This window comes from Lytechinus pictus, chromosome 2 (assembly GCF_037042905.1).
Source record: "Lytechinus pictus isolate F3 Inbred chromosome 2, Lp3.0, whole genome shotgun sequence".
NCBI lineage: Eukaryota > Metazoa > Echinodermata > Echinoidea > Temnopleuroida > Toxopneustidae > Lytechinus > Lytechinus pictus.
This window is the reverse complement of record NC_087246.1, coordinates 44,967,477-44,993,176: the sequence shown is the minus strand read 5'-3', so window position 1 is coordinate 44,993,176 and position 25,700 is coordinate 44,967,477. Positions and strand designations below refer to the sequence as shown.

Here is a 25,700-nt window from a genome sequence, read left to right as displayed (position 1 = left end):
AATATACAAGGAATATTAAAGGGTGCGCGGTACAAAGATTTTATAGAAAATAAAAAGATAATAAATTCATTTTGTTAATAACTGATTGAATATTGATTTAGAGATTTAATGCCGTTCCAATACCCTTTATGCTTTGTACTTTTGTGGCGGCTAGTTGTCATCGATTTTTTAATGTCAGATTTTTATACTGTCAAGAAACAACAATAATAAAAAGGCCTCAGTCAATATTAAATTTTCTGAAAAAATCGACGAATTGCGGACACCATACCTGACAGAATTTGCGGTTTCTTTGAATGTTTCGAAAAATAGCTTCTGGGATTTCTCACGCGAAATTTTTCTACTAAAATCTGTAATTTGCACGTGTGGTTTAAAACAACCGAATTCCAAGAAGTGAAGAAATTGGCAGAAATTAAGGGTAAATAATGAAACAATTTAATTATTGTAAAATACATAGAAAGAGGGAGAGAGAGAAAGACCGTAGTGTGAAATGAAATATGAATGTGACGATGACGTGAGTGGATGTTGTGGTGCGTGCAGGGCCAGGCGGCTGCTGCAGGCGCGGGCAATTGCAGGGTGCTAATAAATCTCGGCAAGATCGCGATCGCTTTAATGCAACTTTTGCAAGGCTTGTTCGGTACCGGGTACCTCGAGCGAAGTTCGTGCAGGCTCCACTTCACTACCGCTACACTACGCTCCACCTACCCGAACTTCGAGACCGTGAACTATATCTGATATTCCGAATCCGAGTGACAAAGCCAGGTGGGATTATTTATATTGGGGGAAAATATAAAATTCATGCAACATCACGATCTTTAAAGTTTACTTTAAGTTTAAAAACAATTAAAACTAATATTCTTACCGGTACTTTACACAAAGTTTCACTTTTCCATGCTTCTATCAGTCTCAAAATTGGTGATTTAGATCCAACATGAAGTTCCTCACACGTATAAATAATTCGCTGCCGATTTCACAAACACCTCACAACACTCAAAATTGAAGTTCATTTTCGCTGGCTCTTTACGAACCAAATTCAATTCAACTTTTACAAAATGTTCTCAAATATTGAATTTCATTACTTACCGAGTTTCGATAAGATCCGATGATTATGAGAAGGCGATTTCAAGCAAATAAAAATTAATACCTTAATATTAGGTCCTTCCATCCCACTTGGTAAGTGAAACTCCGTGTTGTTTATTATCGATATTTGCCAAAGGTGTACGAAGCAACCATGGGAATTTTTTACCAATCAAAATCAGCGGAATAAAGGAAGAAACTGACTCTGTTTTATCGAGCAATTCCGAATGCAACTCCAGCACTCGGCCGAAGTGCCAAGCGGAGCGAACTGTGTGTGTTAGACACGCGCTCCCCATTCGCTGCAATGCAAAATCTACGTCCAGCGCTCTGTCTGCACGATCGCTCGCGCGAGTGAAGTGCCTAACTTAAGATAGAAATCACATAAATTTGTTTGATTTAATTTATCTATACACCTTTATACGCCTAACGTTAATGCGTATGAAGGTGCAAACTGCAAAAAATCTGTTAAATAAAAGGTGAAAAATGAGAGGTTTGTTACCAAACCGATCTCGTGTAGATCCCTCGATCCATTCGTATACACCGCACATACAATAGGCTTGAAGTAACCGCTTCGTTATGACGTACATGTACGTAGCTTCGATAAGCGATGTTACAAAATGCCGTTTTGAAGAACAATATATAGATCAAAGTTATTATTTAACAAGTAATGAAATTTAAAACTTGATTATAAATAATCATTATGGTAATAATAATTATTTATAATATTTATAATCAAGTTTGGAGAGTGGGAATAGAGTCTACATACCATAATAATAAATATGGCTTTATTTTATTCCATCAAATTTTCGAACAGGATCGAGTGCGTGTAATTGTCAATCTAGTCAGAGAGAAATAGGAAGTGAATGAACCGGAAGTCTCGACAATCTTTTGTTATTTTGGGTGGCTGTCACAAGAGGAACTCTTTCCCTTTTTACTGAGGTTCATTGAACTGAAAGAACATGAAGAATTTATTTTGGCTAGATTCTAGATCTAGTCTAGATCTAGACATAGACAAATAAATAGGTCTATTTCTGTCAGGGATATGCTCCGCTGAGACTTTGTCTGGCTCCGCGGCATCCCCTCTGTCAATAGACCGATGACGGCCATTGGGCTCGTAATGGTGGAGCACACAAACGCCGCTTAACTACAGCTTCTATGGAGAAAGGGTCCGCTTTTGCACCCTTCTCGATTACTCCTAAATTTTGCTTTATGACTGAGGAAAAAAGGAAGAAATAATTAAAAGGTTTATCAAATACAATCAGCTTACCACCTTTCTGAAAAATTTGATGGAAAATGGCGAATTTTGATGACAAACGGATCTTCCAGGCTCTTCTTTGATAGCTCTATCGCCGTCAGTGCAGCTACAGCTGAGCGTACGAACGTGCCAGCCAATCCGCTGGCATGTCTGTACGCTCAGCTGTAGCTGATGCAGGGCCTGACCTTTACTTTTTTTTTAGGGAGCCAGCCGGGCTCCTCAACCACTTTTTTAGGGAGCCCACAAGGGGTTCGGGGAGCCCAAGTTTATCACATTTTTGGGGGGTCATAACAATGGTCAGTATTAAAACACACCAACACAATTCCTTGTTTTTATAATCATCAATACCAGGTGTATTATTATTAAGTAAATGTGAGGATTAACTGAACTGAAGAATTAATCTTACAGCAATTGACTTTTGTGAAGCCCTTTAACATTGGACTTCAGGTTTTATCAGAATGAGATATAGCACTGGATAAGTCACTCTTCCTCGCTTTGTCTGTTCAAATTTATATTCATTCAATCTTCAATATTGCTCAACAGATTGAGCAAGCAATAATTAATATCATTTGCAGAGAGGAAAATAAATGACAAAAACTATTGAAAATGCATTTCACCACTAGGAATACACTTTTCTTTCAGAACCTTCCCAAAATATGATATTTTCATCCTTTGCTCAATCTGTTTCATTGTGTATTCAATTTCCACTCAAATCAACATTCATCTCATCCATTATTTCAGAATAGACATCTTTGTTTACATTAAACTCAGCCACAGGCACTAGGAATGCCCAAGGGGCTCATACAATGACCCCTGCCATGGGGACATACCATTGTAACCAAGCAACACAGGCTCAATGTTGACAGTTACGAGGTCACTCATTGTTTTTATGAATGAACTTTCATGGCTGATACTAGAAAAACTCAGGGAGCAAGCCGGGCATTTTGATTTACTTTCTAAGGAGCCCGCCAAGGTTTTAGGGAGCCAATTGCCACCGGGCTCCCGCTAAAGTCGAGCCCTGTGATGGCGATCGAAGAGGAACCTAGATGATTACGGCATTGCAGTTTAGACTAGTTAAAGATTTCTGTTTTTAACACTATTCTCTTTGTATCCAGTATGATGTTGATGGATGTTTGGGTTTTTTCAGATGTGTGCCATAATCAATCAATTCAATTCTTTATTCCATTTCCATTCAAAACATAATACAAAGTAATATAAAGTAATATAAATCAAGTACAATTTTACAGACGAGCATTCTTACTTCGTAAAAAAAAAAAAACATAATATTGAGCATAAATGGAAATGAGGGGGGTCCACTAAAAGCAAAGCTTGTAAAGTGTGGATCCCCCTTGGAAATGAAGAAAATATTGTCGAATATTCATATATCAAATAGTAGTAGGAGTAAAATCATTTTATCATATTCATTTTTGTTATATTGTAATCATTATAATCATTCTAAAAATTATATTTTTATTCTCATTCGCAGATCATAGATGGCAGGGGCAGTGGAGAATAACAGTGGTTATTCACATGGCAGAAACCAAATGAATGGATCTGTTCACTTTCCAGCTCAAAGCGTGCCTGGGAACATAGGAGCACTGTACAATATCCAGGGATTGGAAGAGGCCCTGCCCGAATGGGAAGAAGGCTTTACAGTTTATGTTGAGGTTTTGCAGCATTCAAATAGGTATATGTGGTGAACTCATTTTCACAAAGATCAAATGGTTCATTATACCCCCGTCACACTTATTCGGAATCAGCACGAATCGAGCAGAACCAGCCGGAATGAAGAACTTTCAAACTTTGTGCCACATTCGGGAGGGAATTTGAAATTTTCACTACTTTTGCAAAAATGTCGTTCGAATACTTAGAACGTCCTTCGATCCCGCCTCGAATGATTGTTGCACATTCCGGGTGTATTGACTGTCGAATACAGTCGGAACACAGGAAGAATATTAAGAATGCTGTTAGAATGCAGCAAGAATATTTAGAATACACTTCGAATACCGTACGAGTGCGGTTCGATTGCTTCCCGTATATATACTGCCCGAAGTCTGGTTGGAAGGTACCTCGATTGAATTCAGAATGCTGCTGGAAAGGTCGCCGAGTTCGGTTCGAACTTTCAAGAATTCAAATAGAATGCACCTCAAATACTTAAAATGTACTTCGAATGTACTTAGAATGCAACACGAATGTCCCGAACTTATCAAGAATGCCGCCGGAATGGTCCCAGATAGGCTATAAAATGCTTCCGAATCTAGCATTTTCATCAGTCTAGCCCATAACCACCAGAGTATGGACCTCCTGGACCAAATTACTTTGCTCCAGATTGCTGTCCTCCAGCAAGAACTGCTTGAGAGAGATGTGGAGGACGCCAGGAGAAGAAAAAGGAGGAGAAGACCCAGAAGATATCATGACCGGGTGACTTCTACTGCCAAATGACGTTACAACAGCAGCTGGCCGCGTTTTATGCGATTCTGTTTTCTCTAGAATGCGATCAGAATGCCTCGAATGCTCTTAGAATGTCGTAAGAATATTTAGAATGCAGTCAGAAAGCACTTCGAATGTTGTTCGATATTTCTCCACTTCGAATGCACTTCGAAAGTTTTGAACATGAGCAAAACATTCGGGCCGGTCACAAGAATGGACCCGAATGTCTGGAATGCACTCAGAATGCAGTCAGAATTTTTAAAATACGCTTCAAATATCCAGGAATGTACCAAGAATTTTCATTCCGAGGGCATTCCGGCTCATTCCGCCTCTAGTGTGACGGGGGTTTTAATAATGATAATGTTACAAAACAATAATGGCTTTTCTAAGTGTGCTGTATCTGTTTATAACTTGGAACTTGGTAACAAAATGAAATAGGCATAATGATACTAAAAATCATTCAACAGAAGGAGTATGAAACAAAAATGAAAGTCAGAGTTGTTGTGCACCTCCAATAGACTAACTGCTTGTTCATTATAGCACAAAATGGCCTTGGTTTTAAAAGAATCAAAGCATGTTTTTTAACTTTAAAAGTACTCCTTACTTTGACTGAGTAAATATATTCTTAGTTAATTGTTTTTCGTCTGTTTTCTTCATAAGTGCAATATTTTCTTTGATACTGCGCTCTGTTTAATATTCAATTATGTGTATACATGTGAGCATAATTGTGATTAATGCAAGTAGCAGTCAGTGATCCTGACATCACAATATTCTTTGTCATACTCCTTGTCTACGGTTAATTTTATTTGACACTCAATGTTAATTTCCCAAATTACATGAAGCCTTACAGTGTCAGCACTTATATTTGGTGTATAATGATATGATATTGGCTGTTCTTTCATGGTATATATACATTACGTTCAGTTGCCTGAATATTTCAAGCAGAATGTAAGATATTTTATGCACTAAACTAGGGGCCTACACTAAACTCACTTATGGACAGCCCATACTATAATAAATACATTAGATTTCCATTATTATAATGAACAATCCTATTCATATTTACTTAAATTTTTGACTTTTGTACAGGTAGTTCCCCCAACTCTGAAGTTTGATTGTGTATGACTGATTTTGTACTCATTACATTTTTTTTAAATTGAGGGCGAAGCAGATTAAATCCACTACTTGAATAAAAAAAGTGAGGAAATGCATTATAATTCACCAAAAGGGTTTACACTCTTAAGGATGGGTGTTCAATCAGAATTTGTATCATATGTATTACAGTCATATAATATTACACATGCATTGCAGGGAGAAGTTAAAACACATGGATACTCATGCCCACCCTCCAGCCCTTTTGTCAAATGGAAACTGCATTCATAGCCAAACAAATTACATTCACACTGACTAACATAACAAAAGGTTGCATTTTTTAAAAATCATTCATTTGTCATTAATTTTTCTATATTTCATTATATTTCTCTAGCACTGCAAAGACCGAGACCATATCTGAGCATGTAGTGTGCCTTCTACACAAGCTGGGCACGACGGTGGGAGACATCAAGCTGACGACGTTCGAGGACCGTTTTCTTGCTCAGCATGTCATCTCAGTGGCCGTTTGTGATACAGAGCTGCAGAGTGGTTACAAGAAAACGGTACAGTTTCAATTAATACAGAATTAAAGGCTTGCAAACTTCGACTTTCACCGGGGGTGGATTATTATTTGTTAAGGTATAGCACCACAGGCTCTCTGTCCTATCTCATTTTACTTCATCTTTGGGCATTGTCTGCCAAGGAAAGTGAGATATTTCTCCATGAGATAAGAGACTCTGAATACCTTTTTTAATGCCACTCCCAAATTTTTGGAGTGACTATTTAAATGATTAATAAGTAGTCAGAAATGTGTGGATGTGTAAGTTTGGTGCAAAACGAGGAATTTTTAGCGCGTATGTGGTTAACTTACTAATAATGGGACGATGAATAATCCAGCTCTAGATGAAGTGACATCAGGAACTGTGCCTAGTTAAGATTAATTGGATCAATAGCAACTCTATGCAAGACAAGGATCCTACATGCATATTGCATTTTAATTGACTTCAAGTCGATTCAACTTACAAATTTCATTGATTGTCCCCTCATGGCAGCTGATAGATTTCACCAAGTCCAAGCTGAAAGTGAGTGTGTTCCAACTGAATGAAGAAGGACCTGCTGCAGAGGAACTAGAAGATGAAGATCTTGCTGCAGCCAGCCACTGGCTTCTCCCTGCAGGTACAGTCACCATCATGCAAACAACCCTTGAGGCTTGTACAGGAGAGTGTTTCCTGAAGCAAATAGTCTAGTGTATTACACTGACAGCTGTTAAAAGCTACTGAAATCATTGCATCTGATTGGCTCAGATAAATTAGTCGGTGTAAATCACTGAGTATTTCCTTCACGAAACACTCCCCTGATTTTCTCCAACAGAGGTTTGAGGTCTGAGATGGTTCCAGGATTTCATTAAAGATAAATACCAGTTGTGGAAGTGATCTAAAAATGAGTTCAAACAGAATCCAATGAAATAACCACCAAAGTGTTTGTATGTATAATTAAAACATATTTGCAAAATAGCTGTGGAAGAAAGTGCCTATTTGCTGAGAAATTAGCAAAATAAGCACAGAATTCCATCAAATGTCGGGTATTTTTCGAAGCAATGTTAATACACTGTCCCACATATGCTTTTCTGTGTTGTTGATCATCAGAATTATCGATTTTGAGCTAAGATTTCATGATTTTACAAAGATAAGTTTACATTAATGTTCAAGTGCTGTTTCATCCAAGAATAATTGTCCAGTTTGTTATGTCAATCCATTATCATTTGATGATATGAATTTCATGAAATAAAACTTGACTGTATAATGTAAATATTATATGCAAATGATAATTCTTTGTACAGCGGAGATTGAAGGCATGTGGGAGACTCTTATTTTTGACAGTTCAGTGAAGTTACAGCTCCTCAACTATGCATCTACGACACTCCTCTTCTCTGATGCTAAGGTGGATGCAAACATCATCTCGTGGAACAGGGTCGTTCTCTTACATGGTATGTAATAGCCCTGGGAAGATCTGCCAATAAATAGGATTTTTTTCTGTAGTTCTATTATTTTTGAAACTTGTAAGAGTGATAATCTTTGGTATGTTTTTCAAAATTCTAAAGAAATATAAGATATTAGGCTTGAAAAAAAGGATAAAAAGAAATAGGAATAGGATTTTTCACAATTAAAGTGATCATTTCACTTTGTTCTGATTTTAAAAATTCCCATATTGGTTCTTGAAAAGGGGTTAAACATTAGGCTTATGGTGTAAAAATATCATCCCAAAAGTTTCAAAGTATATCTACAGGAACAATTTTAAAAGTTTGGAGATGTACTAAACCAAACTTGAAAATAATGGGGGGGGGGGGGTTCAATGACTGTGTATACAGCGAATCTGTACACTACAACACATAAACCCTGGATGAACCCAGCGTGACCTATATACAGTGCGTACAAGGTACATTGAATGTATAGTCGCGCTTATAATAAATAGTGTGTGTGCATGGGAGATACACACAGCAGAAGGCAGTCAGCAAAGCCAACAGACTTTGAATTTGAGAAAACTGGGCATAAGCTGAATGTGCCTTACAGATGGTTCTCAACATCAGGCTAATAAATTGCTACTTGCGTCTAAATTAGTGTTTTTCATCCAATATTGTGGTCTGTTTCAGGGTTTTTGAGGACAAATACAAGCACTCATACACATGTTTCATCTTAGTTTGAGAATTTCTTAAATCGGCCGCTCACAAAGTGAAACAATCCCTTTAAGGTTGGCAGCTCTGCCGTAGGCCCTGTATAAGAGAATGTTGCTATTGATTTACATCAAACTAATATTGAGATTGATATCTTATTGTGCAGTTAAGAGATAGGAATTTTAGTGTGAATTGAATCTATTACAACTGAGGCTTTTTAGGCTTCAAAACTACACACAAGTCAATTCCAAGTGCTGATTGATTATCATCTTACCATGCTTTAAATTGTATTTCTTAAACCCATTCTGATCCTTGAAATGTTAACAAGCGCTTCACAATTCACTCCAGTCAGTACATGTTGGCCATTCAATTGTGATAACATTTAAAAGAGACCAGTTGACCAATAAAAACAATCAAAAAAATTCATTTACCAAATAAGAGCTTCTTGGGCTGGTCTTGAACATGTAGATCTGCTGATATCTCTTTCATTTTCTTGATCATGCCATTTGCTGTATTCTCTAAAACTGTTGTCGATTTATTATTCTTTCTTTAAAAACTAATTGTAGGTCCTCCAGGCACAGGGAAGACGTCACTATGCAAAGCATTAGCACAGAAACTCTGTATACGCCTATCAGACAGGTCAGTGAAATTTGTTCCCATCTACACGTGCATGACTCCTTACGAATCATAGCCTATGACCTAGGCGGAGGCTACAGCTTTTGTCTTTGTCTTCACAAGTCTGGTGCTGTCACCCGAACATCGGCAGTACGTCTGATGCAGAAGACTACGAACCATGGCTCAGCCAGCCACCGCCTACATGTATATACTTCGGTCATGCGATAGTTGTTATTTTCTTTTTTTTACGAACGTCCGCTGGACATTTTTTGTTACGACAAATCTGCACTGAGTCCTGGTTGATTAAAAGAAAACAACTAACGCAAGGCCAGAGTGTATAGGCTGTGGCTGGTTCGTAGTTATCTGCAGCAGACGTATTGCAAGTGAGCTATTTCCCTTTATGACTATAAAAGAGCGAGGATACAGAAGGCATTTATATTTCTGTAGTAAATCGAGCAAAGCAAAGAAAGAACAGTTATTATAAGGGGTCACTCTGATTCTATCAAATGTCATGTACATCCATTATTTTGAAGGAACTAAGAATAATAGTACGGAGTTACATTCAAACAATAGTCATTCGGACTTCAGAGTCAATAATTAGTCAGTGCTACGTCCAAACATGAACAGTCAGAATGTTGACTTTTCTTTTAGGTATTTTAACAGGAAGAGTAGCAGAAAATCTATGGGTTTGGACCCTCTTCTTGCATTTCATTAGAATGACTAGAATTTTAATTCATTTCATTTGCATAATTTAGGAATTCTGTAACATAGCATCTCATTACAAGTCTTCAGAGGGTTAGCATGTTTGACATGTGCAACAAAATTGAATATGAGGACCAATTGGGAAATAACGAAAAAGACAAAAGTTGGAAATCGAGTTGAAATGTACATGTAACAAAGAAATGAGCCGGCCATAAAGCGTTTTTAATGTAAACATGACCATCGAGGCATATACATTACTATGAAAAACACTAAAGGCTTGGTCCCACTGCACTTACAGATGCAGAGAGGATGTAAAACGGAAAAAGAATCTTGCCATCTGTTGGAAAAAGTTATGCATCCGTTGTGTGCTCTTTGCATAGGTGTTTCATACACTCTATATCCATCGAGCATCCGTCTACTGTGATTTCATTGTTCACCCATTTTGTCCATTGTCTGGAGCAGATGAAAACGGATGGAGACAACCCGAAATTTTGCTTGTCCACTGTATCCATTATGAGTATGTTTTGTGTCCGTCAGCCAGTGGGACCAGGCCTTAACAAAGTACAGAATCACTGCAAACATGATAGAACCAACAAACACTCCTGTTCGGAACAAGAAGGTTCTTGTAACCTTTAAAAGTTTTATCAGTCATGATGTAGAGAAAATTTGTTCAGTGTACAACAATCATTTGAAAAAGATTCTCTCGGTCTAGGGAGAAAAGACTGTATGATATATAACAAATCTCTCTTTTCTTTTCCTTTAAAAAAATTATGCCTTTTCCTAAAAAAAAAAAAACTTGCATCATGATGAGAAATGAACTAGATTTCAATCAAATCCCATTCAAAATAATTTTCTGTCAAGTAAAAAAAAAGTAAATTGTTATCACTCTCAAATTAACATCAAACATTTGAATCGAGCCAAACCGTCATTGAGTAATTAACAGGAATTGAGGACAGCTTATCGTGATGAAACTTTCTAAGCATATGATCATTTGACCACTTAGCAGTAGAAATAATATCTTTAAGCGTTGTGCGAAGGCTGATGAGACAGCTGCACTGTGATAACTATGGGCTTTGAATATAGATGTGACAATTTAAGTCAAACATAAAGTATCTTTCATCCATCGAAAAAGTTACACTTTTTGGGGGACTTTTCGTGGAGATGAAAGTCAGTACTCGTCATTTTTCAATGTAACTAGGCTTAGGTAATAATAATATTAATGATGATTAACTCCTATTTACCTGGGGTAGCCACTCTCAGCTGTAAGCTGTTCTTCCAGCGGGCCCTGCATAATATAATATGTTATCCTTCTCCACTGTCATGCGTTGAGCGCCTGACCAGAAGGCAGAAGGTCCCATTTTTAAATTCTTTGATATGACTCAGCAGGTGATCAAACCCACGACCTCCTGTTCATGAGGCGGATGCTCTACCACTGAGCCACCATGTGGACTTTCTTTAAATATCCCAAAGCAGATCTAGAGGAATTATTCTTGGAATAAGCTTTGCCTGTAGAATGTTCATGGGTATCAAAGAAGTTAACTACCTCAACTATAGTTGGTGAACTGAACATGGATCAATTTTTTGTTTACCACACCAATCACGCCATTGATTCCATGCAGATTGATATTGTTTAGACGTTCTTTGTCTCCAGGACCTGGCGATTAGGTTGGCAGCTGATTCTGAAAAGCCTGTTGCATTCCAGCGTCTGCCAAGAGTATCCAGGTGGTTAGATGCAAACTTGGTTTTGGGTGGTTGTTGGGGTTAGTCAGTTTATCGGGAGAAGAAGGGGTGAAGGGAACCAAGGTTGCGCTCTCCACATCGGCGCTACTACATTGGAGGAGGATTCTAGGGAGAAAACAAAAAGCTGGAATGATGTAAGGAGAAATGAACTCCCAAGAAATAAAAAAAACTTTGATAATAAATGCACACAAATCTTACTTCCAAGATTCATAGTTTAGAAGTTGTTTGTATGCATATTATGAATACCTTATCTGTCCTCACTCTTTTATAGCATTGGGAGGAAATAGCTCATTTGAATCTTAAATTACTTTGAAATTCTTTTGTGTGAAGCACTGCCTCAGCCCTTGGAATATGCTAACCAACTGAAGACTTGTATGAGATTTATGTAATAGAATTATGAATTTCTATCATTGCTGCGTTGTTTTTAGTTTACGAGTTTGAAAGATTATGTATGGAAAATGGAACAACATTGAATGAGAAAAATAAATGCCATTTAGAAGTTTTGAAATTTGCCAATTTGAATCAGAGAAATGTGATTTTGACATTCCCATGGCATTTCCAATATATAAAATTTTATCATGATACCTGCAAAGATTACATCTAAGGTCATCTAGGCCTCAAAGTATCATATCACATGTTTTATTGATTGTGAAATCAGGTGATAATTATTGTCTGCGAACCATTCTGTATATTAATTTTAGTGACGATTTTCCTTCAACATTTTTCAGAATTTGAAAGATACTGATGCAATAGAAACGAGCGCTCTATGTTTAGATTTTCAAAAAAAACCTTTTCATTTTCAACAGTACTACCTTGGTAACAATACTTTTTGGATATTAATTTCTTTTCTAAATACAGATACAAATATGGACAACTCATTGAAATCAACAGCCATAGCTTATTCTCAAGATGGTTTTCTGAAGTAGGTACCACCCATCAACATTGGCCCGAATTTACAAAGGAGGTTTTGAAAACCCACGGTTGAGTCCATGGTTTATGCAGATTTCCTGTATAAATTACGCTTAATTTAGCGCGTATCTGGCGCGTGTATAAAAAATTCAAATTCTGATGCGCGCTTTTGTCACAGTGCGCCAAATTGATGCCTGTTACCATGGTTAGATACGCTATTATATTCATGAGTCCACTCTTCAAACAGTGGACTCATGAATTAAATAGCGTATCTAACCATGGAAACAGGCGTCAATTTGGCGCACTGTGACAAATCGTGCATCAGAATTTGACATTTTTTATACACGCGCCAGATACGCGCTAAATTAAGCGTAATTTATACAGAAAATCTGCATAAACCATGGACTCAATCGTGGGATTTCAAAACCATCTTTGTGAATTCGGGCCATTATGTTTATTAACAGTGTTTGATATTCATGTACTTACACTGTTGTAGACAGAACATTTTTGATAGCCAAACTCATAATATTTTTTGTTATATGAACGAGGAGAATGCTCAAAACGGAAAGAAGTGGAAGGAGGGAGTATCTTTATTGCGTGAGAGTCAATAACCCCTGGAGAGAGGATAAAATGCTTACTGAAATAAATGAGGATGATGATGATGATGATGATGGAAATGTTTGGTATTATTGCATCACAATTCATAATAAGAACCTTTTTAACCACTCAGCCAATACAAATAAGTCAATAGACAATATTCTTTAATTTATTGTGTGAAATCTAATATATGTTTGAAAGTCATGTGAGTTAGCCATTCAATTATTTGTTAAGATGCAACTGAATTCATTTCATCAGCTACAAAAGATTTATTTTGCTTCTCTTTGCCATCCAATGAGCTTTGCTTTTACTCTTTTATTTATCATTAAAGAAAACATGTTGAACTAATTAACACTGAACAACTTTTAGATAAGAGACTGTAGTCGATACTGAAACATCTTTCAGTACATGGAAGCATTACTTTTCTGTGTGTTTTCTGCTATTTCAGAGTGGTAAACTTGTGATGAAGATGTTTGCTAAGATTCAGGAGCTTGTAGCAGATTCAGACTCACTTGTCTGCATTCTGATAGATGAGGTGAGAGCTTTACAGGATTGATCTTTAAATAAAATGAATGAAATACAACTGGCTGATTATTTATAGACAAAAAATATGCCTGAAAGTTTTAGTCAACTTATTGTCTCAAAACATCATAGAAACGGGTCGTTTTACAAATAGTTCGGACTAAGAGCGACTTGGTTAAGTTATGCCTAAATATGGGCTCACACCTTTTAAAGCTGTGTATTTCTACATTGGCTGAAAACTTAAAAACGCAGCCTAGCAAAGCATACTACGCAGCACAATATTCGATGCAGTCACACTTTTGTTGCATACGAGCTCGTTGGAGCTCATACAGAGTTGCACCCAGAAAAGCGAGGTGATGCGAGCTAAAGCAAGGTAATTTGATGTAAAGTGAGCAATGACAATGCATTAATGCCTGCATAAGCTTGTTGTTGCTGGTTCTTGCTCGTCCATGCTCGGATTTTGGTTCGTTTGGTTGCGTTCATTTGCGGATGTTTGAAAACGTTTCAAAATTCTGATCGAGAATGCATAGCCTCTGTGTTAGTCTGTGCATTGACTTTTTTATTAGCTCGTTTCATTGCATTTGTCTGCATTCATGCAATCTGCAACTGAATACAAGCCCAAAACACAAAGATGTGAGCCAGGCTTTAATGCCAGTGTTCTGAGTGATGGATATGCGGTAGTTCACATGATTTTACCAATGTGGTGATGTGTTAGATAAATATTTGTGAAATACCCCTCCTGGTGGGTGTTTCATAAAGCTGTTTGTAAGATACGAACGACTTTACGCACGACTGGTGATCCTTTCTTGTGCTATGTGATATCCCTATGTAATTGAGTTATGACCTAAGAACATGTTCCAGTCGTGCGTAAAGTCGTTCGTAACTTTACGAACAGCTTTATGAAACACCCACCAGATCTGGAAAATTTAGACTATGATAGAATGAGTGGGAAAAAAAAATGCTGTGAAATATGGGGTCTAGACTTCAGTTCAACCTGCCTTCCAGTGCTTGGTTTATTCATGGAATAGTTCCTTCACATTACCCATCACCTTGCTTGGGTTGAGTGCAACACAGTGTGGATAGATGCCCTGCTGAAGGAAAAGACGCTATAGCTTTGATCAAAATGGGACTGTAAAAAAACAGATTACTTTGAATTTCATGATGGAGTTATTAAGAGTGTTTGTTGTGTATTACCCCAAATTCCATAATTTAAATAAGGCAATATAAGGGATGAATATAATGTAAGCAGGGACGATAATGGTAAACAAAATTTAAGCTTGTTAATTATACCAATGTTGCGTGAAATAGTGTTATCTATTTTTTGAGGGGCCCACATTGTACAAGCATAGCTTTTTAGTAGGTCCCTCCATTTCCATCTTAATTTAATTTCTATTGAAAAATAGTATACATATTTAAAACCTACAATGTGTTGCCCAAATTGTCTAAGTATTTTTTTTTCTTCACAACATATGTATTATTAATTTTTTTTTGTTGCAACGGATACAAATATTTATGTTTATATATGGTATACAATTTGTTTTTGTTTGATGGAAGTGAAATAAATAAATTTGAATTTCATGATGTCGTTATTAACATTGAATGTTCACTGTGTTGACAGGTTGAAAGTCTGACATCTGCAAGGAAGAGTGCATTGGCAGGTACTGAACCATCGGATGCTATCAGGGTTGTCAACGCTCTCCTTACACAGATTGACATCATCAAGAGGTAATATATCTTTAAGTTACATGGGCGTTTTACAGCTTTCGAGTGGGTTATCATTTGCTGGTCCCAGACTTTGTGGAAACCATTGAAAAAATCTGTAGTAGGGACTTTTGTGTGGGAAAGCAAACCTGATCTACCAGCGAGAAATCATTGGGCTAGGCCTGATTGTCCTGAGGCAACTGCGAGGCCAGGGAAAGCACATTGTAGACATGGAAAAGGAAGTTTGTTAGGTTCACTAGCCCTTTATATAATATGGTAATATGTTACTCCAGAGTGTATTGATCCCAGATTCATGAGCATTTGTTGTTTTCCAGGAACCCAAACGTTTTAATCCTGACAACGTCCAACATCACCGAGGCAATAGATCTTGCCTTCATAGACAGAGCTGACATCAAGCAGTACATCGGACCTCCTTCTGCGCGAGCAATCTTCATGATCTTCACATCCTGTCTAACGGAGCTTATGAAGGTAATGCTACAGTCTTATCGAATAAACCAAACAAAAAAGCTCCTAGTAAAATAAGTTTTGTGAAAATGTACTTGTAGCATTTTCAACAGTTTTGTTTGAAATTTTTTTTAGTTTAAAAGTCATATGATATGTATTTTATTTTTTCATGAATTTGTCATGTATTTCTTTATTTTCAACATATTGTTTTTTCTTCATTTTTTTGTGCCAAATTATTGCAGAACATTTTGTTAAGCATAATTATGATAAAAATCAACTAATTTCAGCCATAGGAAGGGAAACTAATATTGATGAATAAGATGAGGAAACTCTATTTTCATTGATTTTGTACAGAAAATCACAGTTTTTTGTAATTTTTGGTCTGACATGCTTGTACAAAATGTTGCCCAATTTCAGAAATGCTTCCATGGGCCTACTCAATTAGGTCTCAAAACAAACAAACTACATAATTTACTTTCACCGAAGTACTAATTCAACTATCATTTACTGCCATCATTACAGAAAGGTGTCATCGGCCCATCGCAGCAGATTCTACCTTATAATACGTTAGAAGCTATGAAGTTCAAGGAAGTAGCCGTCACTGCACCCAGTCTCTTCCTGTTACAAATTTCAAAGTAAGTCATGGTAAATCTGTACATTTCATAATACATTTGCTCTCATCATTCATTGTCATGAGAGGCTTCTTGGTTGACCACTTTTCCTAAAGCCCAGCGCACACTATGCAATCTGATGCAACGTGACATTTTAATAAATGTGAAAGTTCCAAGAAGTAGAATTATTTCATTTGAACTTTGGCATAATGTTAGGAATAATAAAATCATAATTTTGCTATGCGGTAAGCCCTGTGGTCAGAGTAAAGTCCAAATCGGCTTCAAGTCGCAGCTAACGATGACGTCATTACGATTTGGAGTGTAATTTGCTTTTATTCCTACAGGGAGGCTCGAACTAGACTGAATTTTGATTTCAGTAGTCCTACCACTATTCTGAACTCTGAGCGGTAAGATTTTATTGGTTGGAATGTTCATTCTTTGAATTTCGGATTGCAACAAATCGCATAGTGTGCGTCGGGCTGAAGACACACAAGGACGCACAGGCCGCAAGCTAGAAATGAAAAAAAAAAAATCATTTTACTGATCAATGAATCCCAAGTGCAGGAGAAAATAAGGATTAAGAACCGAAAATGAGATTCCAGAAAAATTGTGTTTGATTGAGGTCTGTACTCACTATGAAAGAGAAGCATTTAATGCGTGGTGTTGAGTACACTGTGGGTGACTAATATCTCAGGATTAACAAGGAGGAGTGACGTCACAATAAGGTCACAGCTTGTGTGCATTTATTATGAAACACGGGAGTTGGACCATCTATCAGCTTTACAATCAGAAGGTGAGAGAGGATATCAGTTTGATTGGGCAACATCTTTGAGCAAATTCACATCTGAGGAGTATTTCATCAACATTTTTGTCTGACAAGTTGTCAGATCTGACAACTTTCCTAGGTGTTGATTGGCTAAGATGCACTGTTACTATGGTAATTGTCTGATAAAATGAGACTTGTCGATTAAAACGTCTGACAAGTCCTTTCATGAAACGCTCCCCTGGTAACTGAAGACGATATGAACACATGAGTTGCAAAGGAGGGCATTTCCTGTGCCTCAATGTCTGATATCTACATATCTATATTTTTTTTAGGAAAATAAGTAATTCAAGAGAAAAAAGTATAAAATTTCAATATTTCTGGTGCATTTTCTGTGTATTTGGGATTTATTGCAGGCTTTCTGGAACTCTTGAATATAAATCATTTGTTACACTGCCATCACAGTCCAATGTATAGAGTACATATTTTTACCATTTAATTTGGTTGCAATGAAGTGTAGAATTAAGACTCATCACTATGAATCCTATTGATTCTGTCGACACTGTCTGATGTTCACAAAGTATAATGATATGCAAATGGAAACCTGAATCAAACTGGAAGAAAAATCATCTACCTTTTTGTCATTATACTTTCCACATCATTTGACTGCTTGAACATTACAGGCAATAGAGACCATATTTCTCTCATTTGAAGGAATTACACTGGCTCCCAGTCAAAGAATGTATAGAATTCAAAATTCTCTTCATATATTGAAATCAATTTGTTGATTGCTACTTCATACTTTGGAAATCTGATCTCCTAGTATCCGTTCTTCTGGTATGAATCTTGTCACCGAGAGATGAAGGTCATGCTATGGGGAGCATTTCATGCAACTGACTTCACTGACTGTTGTTATGAGCTACTGAAATACTTGATTCTGATTGGCTCATGACAAATTTGCCATTGAAAATCACTGACTATCATGAAACCCTTCCATTGGTGAGAGGGTCTTCTCAGCTGCTGCTCCTTGTTTGTGGAACCGACTCATGGCTCAGATATGCTTCTCAAAGTCCTTTGATTTTTTAAAGTCTTCCATGAAGATGTAAATTTTTCCATGATCCCATGAAAGAATCTCGGGTGCATCGATATAATCATTGGTATCACATATTAAAGGTTTAGTCTTGGGCAACCAGATGCGATGCAAATCTCTAATGTACATGTTCAATTTGTGTTCAATACAGGGATAGTGTGGGTCTGAGTGGAAGAACTCTAAGGAAACTGCCATTCTTAGCACATGCCATGTACTTACAAGTAAGTAGAATTTCAGCTTTATACTCTATGGCCGGTATTCTGAACTCGGGTTTAAGTCAAACTCTGGTCTAAAGTTTTGGTTTAATTATCTATAGCCAATTGTGACAGGTATTTTGATAAACAGTACAAATTCAACTTATTAGCAACTTTGATGCTTAACCATTCATAACTCTCTTGGAATAATGGCTTAACTAGTTTTTTTCCCCCACAATTGATGCATTAGGAAAGAGTGCAATAAACATATAAGAAACATAAATGTAAAAACAAATTTTGACATTATTGGCTCTCCTTAGTTTTTGGATCTTGGCCGAAGTTAAACCGGACTTTAAGAATACACGCTTATGCGTACTCTGGATTTGAATACACCAACATAGAGGTGTCCATATATATATTAATTCAAAAGAGAAATTCTTTGTCTATGAATATAAATTGTCTGGTGGTGTACTTGATGACAATAAGCACACCATGGGTTACATAAGAATTGAAACTGCTTCAACAACTTAACAAATCAGTTGCAGCTGTGATTAAGTCAGTGTTGAAGCACACCTTGCCTGCAGAAATTTGCTGTATTCGACGTTCATGAGATTTTATTTTGATATAACAAAATGCACACACTTGATGGCAAATATAGCGAGTCTGACCAATAAGAAACCTATAAAATAACTCGGGGGGGGGGGGGGGGGGGCTACTCCGCCAGTCTTATTAGGGGTAAACAAGTGATATAAAACAAATATACCAAGTATTTTTTTCAAAGGTATAGTGGGAATTATTCATCCTCGGAGGTACTGGCTATACAACGTTCTTATTAATTGCCAGACCAACTTCGGATAAATAATGCCCACTCTACTCTCTCACAGCTTGGTATATATGTTACAGTGCAAATGATGTGAATAAGGTTATGAGCATTATGATATCTTTCTATTTCTTTTTACCCCCTGTGTATCAGAGATCAACAGTCACATTACCAGATTTCCTGACTGCCCTACGAAAGATTGTCATCAAACAGTTTGAGGAGAGAGAGAGTCTTACAAAAGACACATAGCATCTCTGAAAGTCATCAAGTGAATTTCATCAAAGAACTAGAAGAGACGGGTCTCTCGATATAATAGCACCCTAAAAAAGTTATTCACCAAGCAGTCCAGGATGGTTAGTGTCTCAAGATACAGATTCTTAAGGAGGACATCTCCAACCGTTTAAAGATGTTGAGTGTCTCAAGGATACAGAAAGGCTGCTCTTACAGAAGATATCTTCATGCATTTCAAGAAGGTTAAGATCTCAAGGATACAAAATAGCAGCTCTTACAGAGTTCTATTTTCTCTTCTGTGGATTTTCTGTCTTGTAGAACTGCAGGAACCTTAAGATTTGCAGGAAAAGTGCTAGAGAGATAAAGATTCCAAACACATGAGCAGCGCAGGTGATGTGAAGGAATTCGAAGACAGGATATCAGACCTCTGAATTGTTGCCATCAAGCAGCTCTCAAACAGGCTGGAGATTTACCTCAAATGACATCAGCCAATACTTATTACCATCATGCCTTCGAGGGCATTGGTCGGAAACCAAGGTTGGCATTCAGGTTCGCACTGGACCAACCGCAAAGTGCACTCCTTGTATATGTGTCCCAGTTTTTTTTTTCAGTTCAATCTCTACTGTTTGGTGCCAGATAATATTTTTAAGTTTTCCTATTTTCATCTTCACTTCTGGTGTGAAGGATATGTCAGAGTGTTCTAAAATTATTGCTCATAACCTTCATAGAATTGCTGAACAAAATCCTAGATAATTTTGTAGCATTGAAACTAGTGTTAGATCTACTTGATTCCTTACATGTAATAATAATAATATGGGATTTATATAGCGCACGTATCCACCTTGTTAGGTGCTCATGGCGCTCCTACATGTATATTACCCCAGCTAAGCTAGTCTACCGATTCCGGTGCTCACAGCTTTTGGAGGAATTACTTCCTGCCGGTGCCCATTTACCTCACCTGGGTTGAGTGCAGCACAATGTGGGTAAATTTTTTGTTGAAGGAAAACACGCCATGGCTGGGAATCGAACCCATGTCCCTAAGATTGAAAGACAAGTGTCTTAACCACTAGACCACAACGCCCCCACTGTACAGAAGGTGTCCTGAGTATATGCAATTATTTTAAGTAAGGAAATAGTGAGGACGGTGATTTGTGCCTCCGTCAGTCAGTTGTTGAAGGAGAGGAGAGTTAAAAGAGTTTATGATGGTAAATTTTTTATATTTATCAAGAAACTGATGGAGTCTTTTGGTTGTGACCTGATTATAGTTTAGAGTTCTGTGACACAAAACTTGGCGATTAATAGTATGACTAATATTTACAATTGATAACATTGTTCTTTATGTGGGAACAATGGTACAAATTAACTCTACAATCAATCATTCAGTGTTGTGTCAAAGGGCCCTGATCAGACAATGATCAACAGATCCTCACAAATCAAATCAACTCAGGACCACACAAACACATTGGCCCGTATTCTGAACTCGGGTTTAAGTAAAACCCTGGTTTTAAGTTGTGGTTTAACTATGGATAGCCAATCGGGGCACAAATCTCTAACAGTACAAATCTACTTTATTAACTCATTTGACACTCAAATTGTTCATAATGTCTGGGAATGATAACTGAAGTATTTATCTTCATTATGAAAGCAAAATGAAACGAAATAGTATACATAATAAATATACAGTGTAAACAGAATTTTGAATTTTTGGCTCCCCATAATTTTAGCACAGAGTTAGACTGTGGTCAAAGTTAAACCTGAGTTCAGAATACGGGCCATTCTGTTTGAATGAAATTTCAATTACATTTCAGGTACTGCATATTTGTTGTATGTTATGTTCTGTTATCATTCTGTTATTGCTTTGTGTGTTGGAAAAACATATGCTGCTTCTGTCTAATTTCCATGTAGATGTATGAATATGTATTGCTTCCAAATCCTAGGTCTAATTTTGAACCACAGGTCTCATTCGGATATGACATATCGAAGATCGGCAACATTTTTCATAGTTTTCAGATATGACAAGACATATCACACCACTTGTGCAAAGAGACACCAATATAGGCTTCAAGTGTCCAAAATGGTCCAAAGTTAAAGGTAATTATCAAAATGTTCATACTAGTATTTTATGCTTGTTTGTGATTGTACATAGATGGCACTATTTATGCAATGAAAATAAATAGAATTTGGATTATTTTATAGATACATGTATGTAGGTTATCTTGAAAGATAAAAGTTCTACAAAATGTTTATTATTAAAAAATAACATATGAACATATATTTCATGAAGTATGTACTCAGTTTTCAACCCCAGGGGCTGTTTCATAAAGCTGTTCGTAAGTTAAGAGTGACTGGTGAACCTTTCTTATGCGCTTAACCATCGCCAATGAACATTTTGGTGTATACCGTTTACCACAAGAAAGGATCACCAGTGGTTCTTAACTTACGAACACCTTTATGAAAGACCCACCAGGTCGAATTTTGTTTTTCTGTTGAAGACATTATCTATACTCTACCCAGATATAACAGGATGTATAATGAATACCCTCTAACGATTATTTCAGTCCGCAATAATGAACCTATTTAGTATGTATAATGTTGCTTGTGATACTGGATTGCCCATGTGACATCACAACCTACCTTGCAGTCGTTTCATAAAGCTGTTTGTTAGTTATGCATGGCTGTATGCTAGACTGGTGACCCATTCTTGTGCCGAATGATACATCCCTATGTAGCTACCTAAGCACCTAAGATCATATTCCAGTCTTGAATAAAGCCTTATTAAAAGGCACCCAGGAAGTATATTGCAGTGAGTTCAGCTCATTGGCTCAGAATAATATTCATTAAAATAAGACATCAGGGCTCCGTAACACAAAGAATTAGCGATCAATCGCTAAATGAACTGACCAATCAATAACAATGTTACACGCGCATTAGGTTTAAAATACTGACCAGGGACCAATCAGTGCGGTTCTTTCATATTTTGCAATTCATTGAAAACCTTTGTGTTATGGAGCCCAGGGCCCTGTAACATAAAGGTTAGCAATTGATTTTAGGGCTAGTTTGTACAATTGATTGGATTGATTATAATCAGTCCAGGCTCATTCAATCGCTAAGCTTCATGTTGTGGAACATTAGATCATGCCTAATTTGAATCACCTACTGGTACACATGTTGTTATCTTGAATCAAATCCCATCCCTAAACAATCACATCAATCTGCTAACTATCTGCTAGAATAGACAAGTTTAGACAGGGGTTTTTCTCATCTCTTATCCTTTCTCTATTTTAATTTGATGGATGCAGTATATATATAAGTTTCATATCACAATTCTTATGTTGTACTGATAATGTTGGTGTCCATATTAGTACCATGATGTAAACCAGCTTCTGCTGATCATGTTTTTATCCTGTATAAGTTTAGTTCTCATAAATTGATATTGTTATTCCAACAATTTTGCTTACAATACACCATGTGAGGAAAATGCTCTTTTTCACATTTCATTTATTTATAACTACATGTATTACATTTGGTATATTTAAGGTTTTGAGTAACGTCACCTCAGTCAATATAAATGTGTTATATCAACCAAGGTGACGTTGTTCAGTGCTTATAAGCTGGGTAATCATGTGTGTATAAACATTTTACATGATATAGGAACTAGTTGTATTTTTTTTCCATTGTGATGTAGACAAATCACGGCTGCATCAAGCATTGCGAATTTGTCATATAGCCCTCTCTGGGACTACATAGACTATATTATACAAAGCATACATAGATCCTTGACAGCTGGTTGGATGAATGCGCGTCACATGACATTCAGAAGAATGAGCTTTAGCACGCCAACACATGACACGCGTGCAATAGTCTACTATTGCATGCTCAAGCAAAAGAGCCAGCCCTGCAATAGTCGATTATTGCACACTCGAGCAAGGGAGCCAGCAGTGCAAAAGATTGCAAACTCAACGTGCGCAACGTCTGCATGTTCTGCACATATCCGCATCATTGTGCTGCATACACCACGCGCCGTCTGGCGCAGGTATAAAATATAGCAAAACAAAAGGCTAAAGAGAGGCCCGAGCAGATCTGTGTAGATCTCGCCCCATTCCTCCTTTTCCTGTTTCAGTTGTTTGGTCTACATTGGACTATGCCTACAAATCAAGTGTTGTATAATTCAAATATTCAATGTTTTGTCATTCGTGCAACCATTCAAATATTGCATTCGGTGCAAGTTGAAGCAGTCTATTCAACTCCTCCGCTTTGCGTCGTTGAATAGACTCTTTGAACTTGCACGCTCATGTAATATTCAGAACGATCGCACTCCTTAGCATTGATTATCTGTATGTTATATAACTAGAGACAACAGTGATTTTCCGTTTCAAAAAATAGTCTTTTCCGTTTCTGAAAATCTGTAATTCCGTTTCAACTTGATCTAAAAATGGAAATTCGGTTTTGTCACTGAAAATGTACACAGCAGAAACCTGAATTCCATTTTGCAACGCTGAATTCGATGAATTTTTACAAGAAAAGTATAAGAACCAAACAGAATTTCCGTTTTATTTACCGGTAAAACGGAAAATCATTGTCCCCTTTATAACAGATATTGCCTGGTCTATTTCATCATCCCTTTGGAGCTATATTATTGTGCCCTCAGGACAGTGTTTGTCTTCTGCACTGTGATCTTTTGGCAAAATTCAACTCCATATGGTAAAAGGAATGTTATATTCAACCTCTAGGCATGCAATATCTGTGAATTGTTATACCAGCTTTATTTGCTATTACTACTAATAGTCATTTGTTCTGTAAAAATTTCAATTTTATTGATAATTCATTTTTACTGGACCATTTTCAGCATTCCAAAGAAAATAAAACAAATTTAAGTTTTCAAATAAATACAGATTTTTAAAATGACGTTATATAGCAGTTCTTTATTTTTTGTTTTGTGTCTGATATGATGACTGTAGAAGTTAAATCCTTTTCAATTTTCTGAAAAATCAGTATTTTATACAATTTATATCACATATGGGAAAAGTGCTTGCACGTGTTGCACAAAATTAAAGCTATAGTAATAATTGATAACGTGTGGCATGTGCGGAAAAGAGCTTAATGCGAATTCATTGCCGTGTGGAAATTGGATTCATGGGAGGTACACAAGTTTATAGAGACTGACCCTGAGGCTGGAAAGAGATGTGTGGAAAATGTGAGAAAGGTCAATGAGAGATATGGCAGGACATGTTGAAAATTTGTGTGATGAGGTGGAAAGGTGAAAGAATTTTCATACTTAGGGGGGGACAGGGTGAGTATGAGTGAAGGGTGCAGGTAAGCTGTGACGGCAAGGACAAGGTTTAGATGGGTGACGTTTAGGGAATGTGGAGAGTTGTTTTATGCAAAAAAATAAGGTTTCCTCTGAAGAAAAGAGGATTAGTTTATTGTGAGTTTCAAGAGAGCGATATTGTATGGGAGTGAAATCTGTTTTTTTAGTGAAAACCAGATGGGACTTTTGAGGACAGAGAGTGATGGAGAGAGTGATGTGTGGTGTGAAGCGAATGGAAAGGAAGAAGACGAGGTTTTGATGCAAAAGAGGTGACCGAGAAAACATGTAAGAAGCAAGTGGTGGAGGGGAGATGGGTTGAGGGAGGAGGATGCACCACATAGAGTAAAATGGATGGAAGGGGTGAGGGTGATCTCTCTTGAGTGCAAGGTGAATTCGGCTACCACTGTAGTAGGGGACTAAAAAATAAACTGGATCTAAACCCCTGATGACTGAATAAGATTAATAAATGTAGTGCAACCAAGTCTGCATAAATTCTACTGCACTTTTCTACTCATATTGCTTTTACTACAAAACTTAGAATAATCTACTAAAAATGTTTCCCTACACCTAAATTAACCAATTTGCTCGTTGATCGATGTCAAATATCTTGTCACACTTTTTATTTTTCTACACAAGATAATTTCACCCATAATTTGTTCGAGAACCAAAAACGTATATACAATGTAAGATCTAATGCTGAACTTTTGAGTGGGTTCCTGGCGTATGTATTTACTTAACAGTGATTTGCCACAAGAATTAGCCCTTGAAAACTTCAATCATGGCCCGAGGTCTCTCAAACCCTAAATAAAAGTATTTCTACCCTGCTCAATATCCTCCCTTCTAATTCATTATCTTTTAAATCTTGCATTTGCCACTTCTCCATTACACTTTTCTTCTGTTTTTCTACATC

At 37.0% G+C, this 25,700-nt stretch overlaps 1 protein-coding gene across 1 annotated transcript; it reads left to right on the top strand.

Annotated features, from left to right (window-relative positions):
• Positions 1–255: 255 nt before the first annotated feature.
• On the top strand, positions 256–21,028 carry LOC129279119 (pachytene checkpoint protein 2 homolog). The gene is made up of 13 exons (XM_064094887.1): positions 256–415; positions 3,816–4,016; positions 6,246–6,414; positions 6,904–7,027; positions 7,692–7,838; positions 9,089–9,161; positions 12,438–12,501; positions 13,534–13,620; positions 15,226–15,332; positions 15,644–15,797; positions 16,296–16,408; positions 18,389–18,458; positions 19,405–21,028. Exons 2-13 carry the CDS (start codon positions 3,823–3,825, stop codon positions 19,498–19,500), a joined length of 1,398 nt encoding a protein of 465 aa, XP_063950957.1. The 5' UTR covers positions 256–415; positions 3,816–3,822; the 3' UTR covers positions 19,501–21,028.
• Positions 21,029–25,700: the final 4,672 nt, after the last annotated feature.